Below are 9,124 nucleotides of genomic sequence, written 5' to 3'. Positions count from 1 at the left end.
CCGCCTCCCAGGTTCAAGTGATTCTCCTGCCTCAGCCTCCTGAGTAGCTGGGACTACAGGTGCCCGCCACCATGCTTGGCTAATTTTTGTGTTTTTAGTAGAGACGGGGTTTCACCATTTTGGCCAGGATGGTCTCCATCTCTTGATCTCATGATCCACCTGCCTCAGCCTCCCAAAGTGCTGGTATTGTAGGTGTGAGCCACTGCGCCCAGCCTAAATGAGCATTTGTGATAATAAAAGAAAACAATTCACATTAAAGAGATAGGAAAAAAGTAGGTAACATTCTTGAAAACAGCATTATTAAGGTGACTGTCTTTCATATTTTCTTTGGTTTAGGTAGCAAAACAGTGGTATGATTTTGACCGATCTTCATTTGTTTTTGTTCGAAAATTAAGAGAAGGACAAAATTTTATATTTCGGCACCAGCATGATTTTGATGAAAATGGAATCATTTACTGGATTGGAACAAATGCAAAGTAAGTCACTCATTCTACTTTAAGCTGGAGTGACCATATTCGCTTGGTAAAAGAATTCTAGGAAGTAGAATAAAATTGTTAACACTCTGAATATTCTGTGGTTTAAGGAAGTTTGACTTGTAGGTAGAAGTTAAGATTATCCAAATTACTTTTTATGAGGAAAAAAAAGTTTAAATTACTAATTCTAGAATTGTACTTAATATACTTTTATATTTAAAACCTTGTGCAAATGCAATTATCTTAACATTGTTATTTGCTAATTTTTCTTTATTTTTGTATAGAACTGCTTATGAATGGGTAAATCCAGCTGCCTATGGACTTGTAGTAGTAACGTCATCAGAAGGAAGAAATCTACCTTATGGCCGCTTAGAAGACATACTAAGTCGTGATAATTCAGCTTTAAATTGTCATAGCAATGATGATAAGAATGCCTGGTTTGCCATAGATCTGGGTCTCTGGGTGATACCATCAGCATATACACTTCGTCATGCTCGTGGTTATGGAAGGTCTGCACTGAGAAACTGGGTTTTCCAGGTATCCAAAGATGGACAGAACTGGACTTCTTTGTATACCCATGTTGATGACTGCAGTCTCAATGAACCAGGGTTAGTTGAGGAGTCTTTGCAAATTGGAAAACTCACTAAAGAGCTTTGTTTATTTTTATAATTTTATACTCTAGAGCTCTCTTCTTTGTGAAATATTGAAGCAAAATTTTCCTTCTAAAAACAAATCACTTGATACTTCAGGCATTAAAAGTTTGAAACACTTTACTAAAACTTTGTCAAAAGGTTTAGATTAAATAGTAGAAAGCTGAGCTGAGTATTTTACACTGGATCTTAGCCAAAAGGCTGAGAAGCTATGAATATTTTTAAAATTGGTATATAGCTATATATACATACACACACACACGTATACACACACAGCACACTAATGGACACAAGTGAAATAAGCTTTCCATCAGCTCTCCATATAATCACATAATACTTAGGAATGTTCAAAATATTAGCAGTGGCTATCGCTGGTTGTAGAATTAAGGCTGACTTAAAATGTTTTTATTTTTATCTATCCTTAAATTTTATGTATTGAATTAGTTTTTAAAAGACAAGTCAGTAACTTCTAAAATATTAGTTATACTAAATTTTATTTATACATTTTGGCACATATCAAGGAGATTATGTACTTAAATTGCTTTTGGCATTTGATATGGTATGAGAGGAGCTTCTGAACATTAGGATTAATAGGTGATGTTTTCACCCTTTTTCATGCTTTAAAGACAAAATATTAATACATTATTTAAAACTTTGCAAAAAATGTTTTTAAGTCCATTTTTCCATCATAAGAGAATTTCTCCTACTCTTCGTAAACTTTTTTTTTTCTTTTTTTTTTTGTGTGTGTGTGAAGAGAATGGGGTCTTGTTATGTTGGCTGCTTTCTTTTTTTTTTTTTTTTTTTTTTGAGACGGAGTCTCGCTCTGTCGCCCAGGGTGGAGTGCAGTGGCGGGATCTCGGCTCACTGCAAGCTCCGCCTCCCGGGTTCACGCCATTCTCCTGCCTCAGCCTCCTGAGTGGCTGGGACTACAGGCGCCCGCCACCTCGCCCGGCTAGTTTTTTGTATTTTTTAGTAGAGACGGGGTTTCACCGTGTTAGCCAGGATGGTCTCGATCTCCTGACCTCGTGATCCGCCCGTCTCCGCCTCCCAAAGTGCTGGGATTACAGGCTTGAGCCACCGCGCCTGGCCAGTTGTTGGCTGCTTTCTAACTCCTGGGCTCAAGTGATTCCCCTCACCTCAGCCACCCAAGTAGCTGAGACAACAGGGGCACACCATTGTACCCATCGTTTTGTCTTTTATCTTTGAGTTATATTAATCATAAATCATTAATGTTATGAGTCAGATCAATAGTGTACATTTAAACGTTTCATTTTTAACTTGTTTTCTTGACTACTTTTTTCCCCTTGATTTCTTGATTCTTGTAATGAGCTGTTGAGTGAATATGAAAGTTAGTGTATTTTTTCTACAGGTCTCTGTTATATAAAAAATCTTCCCCATCTTGAATTTCTTTTTCATCTGTTTTAAAATATTACATAATTTTTTCTCTAACATATTAACAGGTCAACTGCAACTTGGCCTCTTGATCCACCAAAGGATGAGAAACAAGGGTGGAGACATGTGAGAATTAAACAGATGGGGAAAAATGCCAGTGGACAGACACACTACCTCTCACTATCTGGATTTGAACTTTATGGCACTGTAAATGGAGTATGTGAAGATCAGCTAGGTAAAGAGATGATAGGAGACTTTTCTAACTTACTGAAACAATTACTTTTGTAAAAAGTGATTTGGTTTTTATTTCTCCAATTTCTACCTGACAGGGAAAGCAGCTAAAGAAGCAGAAGCTAATCTTAGACGGCAGAGACGTCTAGTACGCTCCCAGGTTCTGAAATACATGGTTCCAGGAGCTCGTGTTATCAGAGGCTTGGATTGGAAATGGCGAGATCAGGATGGCAGCCCACAGGGAGAAGGCACTGTCACAGGAGAACTGCACAATGGTGAGTAGGTGCTCAGCACATTTGTGTAGAAAATGGGTAGTTAAATTTTTTCTTTTGTCTTTCAAGATAATTTATAAATTGCATAAATGTATGAGCACTGTTTAGAAGAACTGTTGATATCACATTGTAAATGGAAAAAATGTAAAGAAAATAAGGGAAAATTTTAAGTTCTTGGGTTTTGACTAGAAACTTACTGGTAATATTTTGGAACTGATCAAGCCTAATGTAAGTTGAGTATCTTCAGGACACACTTCTGGTTTTTTTCCCTCTAGTTTATTTTCAAGCTTACTGTGAGTTTTATTTTAATTTCTTATGCTTTTCTTTATCTTGTTAGTGTCACAGGAATCACACAATAATTTTTATGGTATCATAAATCATGTAGAAGAAAAAGGATTAGCATTTTTACTTAACTATTTTTTAATAAAGCATGGAACAAGACGCATCGTCTCTTTATCTGTTAGTAGATTATTACTGTTTCAAAATGTTTCTCAGCCTACCTGCTTTTTTGGGAGGAGTTTATCGTGTTTTGTAAACAATATTCACATAGCAATCTATGTGAATTGAGTTTCTTTGATGCTGCAAAGTTTAGCAAAGTCATCTACTTATTCCTGTTGACTTCAAAGCAATTATAGTGGCAAATTGTTTTCTTCAAACTATAAGGTTGATTCATTAGCAGATAATTTGCCTAAACATCAGCGGGTTTGTTTTCATCAATTTTGTGTCAGTTTTTAGCATTAAAAAAAGTAAAATGTTTATATTCTCAACTTACACCACATTTGTTTTTTTTTTTTTTTTTTTTTTTGAGACAGAGTCTTGCTTTTGTTCCCTGGAGTGCAATGGTGTGATATCGGCTCACTGCAACTTCTGCCTCCCGGGTTCAAGCGATTCTCTTGCCTCAGTCTCCCAACTTGCTAGGATTACAAGCATGCGCCACCATGTCCGGCTAATTTTGTATTTTTAGTAGAGACGGGGTTTCTCCCTGTTGGTCAGACTGGTCTCGATCTCCTGACCTCAGGTGATCCACCTGCCTTGGCCTCCCAAAGTGCTGGGATTACAGGCGTGAGCCACCACCACCGGCAACTTACACCACATATTTAAAGAGCTAGAATAAATGTGACAGTACTTAGGAGAATGACTGACATTTAATTTCATGTGTTATGTGGTAAAGACATTTATTTATTCAAATAAACCCTTTGATTATATTGCTTTTAAGATTCTATTTCTTGAATTATTTTACTGCCAGATGTTTTTATGTAGTATCAGGCCCTAATTGCAAATCATTTTAATCATACAGGTTTACAGTGACCTAAAATTCATAAATACCATTAATAATTGAGACATCAGTAGTACCATTCAACTCAGAAATTTCAAATTTTCTTGTTTTTGGGCATCTTGATGATACTTATTAAAAAGTTGTTGTTCTATTTCCTGTAATTGTTTTGGCCTTGATGTATGTGACTTGAGAAAAAGAGGCTAGTTAGAGACATGTGAATGCAGTTCTTTTTTCTCGGGATGGAGTCAACTGAAGCAATTGCATGGGGAAAGTAGAATATTTTTTTTTCCCCCAAGATACAATAGCACAACAGTTTTAATACAACCACCAATCTTCACAAAATAATTTTAATACTTTGTGCCTGGACTAGCAGCATCTTACACTGTGACATTCCTATACATACATAAGCATTTTATTGAAGTACAAATGTTAAAAGCAGAGTAACTTAAACAATTGCCTATACAAAGGTAAATAGATACTGTAGGTTATTTTTCTTCTTGATTCATTTTTGCTGCATAGTAAGTTGCAATTACATTTCAGTATAATGTTACTGATCTATAAAATACGTTTGAACTGTAAGGTATGGCACCTCCTTATGAGAGAGTGCTCACATGTAAATCTGAATATTTTGAGTGTTTTTTTTGTTTTGTTTTATTTGCCACAGATGGGAAAAACAGAAATCATGTAGCCTAGAAATTTCAGGGTTTTAGGGCCGGGCGCGGTGGCTCAAGCCTGTAATCCCAGCACTTTGGGAGGCCGAGACGGGTGGATCACGAGGTCAGGAGATCGAGACCATCCTGGCGAACACGGTGAAACCCCGTCTCTACTAAAAATACAAAAAACTAGCCGGGCGAGATGGCGGGCGCCTGTAGTCCCAGCTACTCGGGAGGCAGAGGCAGGAGAATGGCGTAAACCCGGGAGGCGGAGCTTGTAGTGAGCCGAGATCGCGCCACTGCACTCCAGCCTGGGCGACAGAGCGAGACTCCGTCTCAAAAAAAAAAAAAAAAAAAGAAATTTCAGGGTTTTAGCATTCAAGAAAGGCCTACTTTTGCTGATCTGACAAATGTAGAAATTTAGTTTTGGCTAATCAACATGGCCGTTCCCATCAAGTTATGCCTTTAAGTCTCTATGTCAGAGAGGGTTCTTAGCTTTCAAATACTTAAGCCAACCATTTCTAATGATGGCTGGTCGTTACTGACTCTATTTTTTTTGTCTGTCTTTTGGGCGTAGAAGGAGTTGAGGGAGTATGTTTTTTGGGCCAATTAATACAATACAAAAGTTACTTTTATTTGAGATTGGGCTATGTTTTTGAACCTTCTTCTTTTCTCACACATTTCTGTGTAGCAGAAGAGATAGTTAAATGTTGGTTCTTCAGAGATTATTTCAGCATACAGAAAAAAATAGAGGCAATTGAAAAATCTCATCTAAGCTACTTATGTAGATTTGGGGCAGTCACTTTTCCTTTCAAAGAACACATATGCAGATAATCCCCACAGGTAATTCAATATTATTTCCCTCTGAGTGCCAGCATAAACATATGAACTTGGTGTATGTGTGAGTGGCATCTGGGTGTGTGGATGGGTGTGTATGTGAGCTTGGGCCCCTTTTATGTATGGGTAAGAACTTTATAAAGGCTTGTTATAGTTTAAAAAAAATGTTTTTTGTGTCTTATGTTTTTCCCTGAAATAGTTAGCTTATAACACTAAAATAAGATTGTAAAATTTATATTAATTTTCTTTTAATAGACAATTTTTTTTTTTTTTGCTTTTGGAGGTTCATTACCTTTTTTAAAAAAGAATATTATTTTTCAACTACAAGTAAATATATAAATTGAATATCATTATGCTCATTAGTTCTGTACATGTTAGTAGCTTTAGCAGATAGTTTCTAATAAAAGAGCTCAGTGTGCTCTTTAAATTTTTTTTTAGAATTTTCTGTGCTTATTCAAATTTATTGAACTTAATTATTTAACATAAGAGAACCAGAGAACCACTGAACTTTGAGAACACAACCGAAATGCTAACTTTAGTTAGTATTTTATTTGAGCTAGTGACCTAAAATTTCTGTGGTAATATATGAATATTTTGAGAGGTTAGCTCAAATTAATGGTAAGAAATTAATGGTAAGCTAGCACGTTTTTCTAGACAGAAAATTTGACTATGTATAATTATACTTAGCAATTTAAAAACTTTTACCTAGATTATGTTTACTTGCTGAAGTGGCAGTATTTTACTATGTATATCAATCTTTTAAAATTTCTTGAACAGTTCTTCCATTTAAGAAGTAACCAAGCCAGGTGCAGTGGCTCACATCTGTAATCCCAGCTACTCAAGAGGCTGAGGTGGGAGGATCATTTAAGCCCAGGAGTTCAAGATTAGCATGGGCAACGCAAGACCTCATCTCTAAAAATCAAATAATTTTAAAAATGAAAAATAACCCAGTAGATTTAAACATGACCTTTACATTGCTTTTAAATGTCATAGACTGAATAGTTCAGAAATAAGGGAAATAAAAGGAAGAATTTTAAACATTTCCTGGAAACCTTGTATACAGTACATATTTCTTGTCCTTAAAATATTTTTATCATGAGAGTTAAATATTATAGACTTTCAGATAACTAGTCATATAGTCAAATAATTGAGTCCAAAAATTTACATATATTTTAGTTGGCCGACCTTGATTGACTAGAAATTCAGAAAAGGACAGCACTGATGAAAAGCTGATCCCATATTGTGGAGCTACTGTCTGACACGCTCCTATCTGCTTTCTTCTGGGTCTCACAAACTCCTGTCCCTTTCCAGGCTGGATTGATGTCACCTGGGATGCTGGTGGCTCAAACTCTTACCGTATGGGCGCAGAAGGAAAATTTGACCTCAAGCTTGCACCAGGGTACGACCCTGATACAGTGGCATCACCCAAACCTGTTTCATCCACTGTTTCAGGCACAACGCAATCATGGAGCAGCTTGGTGAAAAACAACTGTCCAGACAAGACGTCTGCTGCTGCAGGCTCCTCAAGTAGAAAAGGAAGCAGCAGTTCTGTGTGTAGCGTGGCCAGTAGCAGCGACATCAGCTTGGGTTCGACCAAAACGGAACGGAGATCAGAAATTGTAATGGAACACAGTATAGTTTCAGGAGCTGATGTCCATGAACCAATTGTTGTTCTTTCATCTGCTGAAAACGTCCCTCAAACAGAAGTAGGGTCGTCTTCCAGTGCAAGCACCAGCACCTTAACAGCGGAGACGGGAAGTGAAAATGCTGAAAGGAAGTTAGGCCCCGATAGTTCTGTTCGTACTCCTGGGGAGTCTAGTGCAATATCCATGGGAATTGTCAGTGTTAGTTCTCCTGATGTTAGTTCAGTATCTGAATTAACTAATAAAGAAGCAGCTTCACAACGACCTCTTAGCTCTTCAGCAAGTAACAGACTGTCAGTGAGTTCTTTGTTGGCTGCTGGGGCCCCTATGAGCTCTAGTGCAAGTGTACCTAACCTGTCCTCAAGAGAAACATCTAGCTTGGAGAGTTTTGTAAGGAGAGTGGCAAACATAGCACGGACTAATGCCACGAACAACATGAATCTAAGCCGAAGCAGCAGTGATAACAACACTAATACTTTGGGGAGGAATGTGATGAGCACAGCAAGTAAGTGAGCTTTTCCTTCTGGAACCAATGCTTTTTCCACTTGGAGGGATGCAAAGTAGGGTCTCTTGTTCTGGCTGCAGTTTTTAACTAGGTCATTAACCATATTAGATAAAGCTACATCAAATTTAGCACTTCAGGAATATGAAGTTAAGTTCTCTGGAATCATCATATTTTCAGAATTCAGATTAGGTGTGATAAAGAACCTCTTATTCTAGAAGGATAAAACAATACTTCTGATTTGTACTCCTTTATGATACATCATTAAGCCAAGTTGCATGAGGAAATAGATGACTATTAAATGTTATCATAGTGCAGTGAAACCAAAGCATCATGTAAGTATAGCTTTTATTTAGACTCTACATTGATCTTAGCTTCTGAAAGTTAAATTCCAATTTAAGCTGCTAACAGGTCAAAATAATTCCCTTGGAAAATACATTGGGAATTATTTCATTGCTTGTTTCATTTCTTTAAAAAAGTTAGGCATAATATTTAAAAATATAATAGTGCTATAAAAAGAATTTTTAGTTGGATTTCAGTTGGGTTCCCAAAGTTGTTGCTTTTCAGTAACCATTTTATTATTAGTGTTTTATGACCTCACTCTTTAAAAAATATAAAACTTGGTTTTTCTAAGGTTTCTACAATCTCACCTATTTGTACTGATTTGCTTCATTTTTGTCTTTAGCTTCTCCTCTTATGGGTGCTCAGAGTTTCCCTAATTTGACCACACCTGGTACTACATCAACAGTGACTATGTCAACGTCCAGTGTTACTAGCAGCAGCAATGTAGCTACAGCAACAACAGTTTTATCAGTTGGTCAATCATTAAGTAATACTTTAACCACCAGCCTCACATCAACTTCCAGTGAGAGTGACACAGGTCAGGAAGCAGAATATTCCTTATATGGTAAGTTATAATTTAAAATTGAAGTATTTAGATACTTAAATAATGATACTTTTATTGTTTTCTCCTGATATTTTAAACTTTTGTTTAAAGAGAATTATTCTCTCTTCTTATAAATATGGAATCTTTGGGCCAGGTGCAGTAGCTCACGCCTGTAATCCCAGCACTTTGGGAGGTCGAGGCAGGTGGATGACTTGAGGTCAGGAGTTTGAAGCCTGGCCAACATGGTGAAACCCTGTCTCCACTAAAAATACAAAAAAAAAAATAGCTGGGCGTGGTGGTGGTTGCCTG

General features: G+C 36.9%; 1 protein-coding gene across 1 annotated transcript in view; it reads left to right on the top strand.

Annotated features, from left to right (window-relative positions):
- HECTD1 (HECT domain containing E3 ubiquitin protein ligase 1) overlaps positions 1–9,124 on the top strand; it is a 52,371-nt gene that overhangs the window by 14,516 nt on the left and 28,731 nt on the right. Inside the window, exons 9-14 of the mRNA XM_011941861.1 lie at positions 337–476; positions 758–1,081; positions 2,584–2,750; positions 2,845–3,021; positions 7,096–7,932; positions 8,615–8,836. Of these exons, the coding sequence (XP_011797251.1) occupies positions 337–476; positions 758–1,081; positions 2,584–2,750; positions 2,845–3,021; positions 7,096–7,932; positions 8,615–8,836 (1,867 nt within the window). The remainder of the gene's footprint in view (positions 1–336; positions 477–757; positions 1,082–2,583; positions 2,751–2,844; positions 3,022–7,095; positions 7,933–8,614; positions 8,837–9,124) is intronic.

Source organism: Colobus angolensis, unplaced genomic scaffold (assembly GCF_000951035.1).
Source record: "Colobus angolensis palliatus isolate OR3802 unplaced genomic scaffold, Cang.pa_1.0 Scaffold202, whole genome shotgun sequence".
NCBI lineage: Eukaryota > Metazoa > Chordata > Mammalia > Primates > Cercopithecidae > Colobus > Colobus angolensis.
Note: the sequence above shows the minus strand (reverse complement) of the source record. Positions and strands in the feature narration are given on the sequence as shown.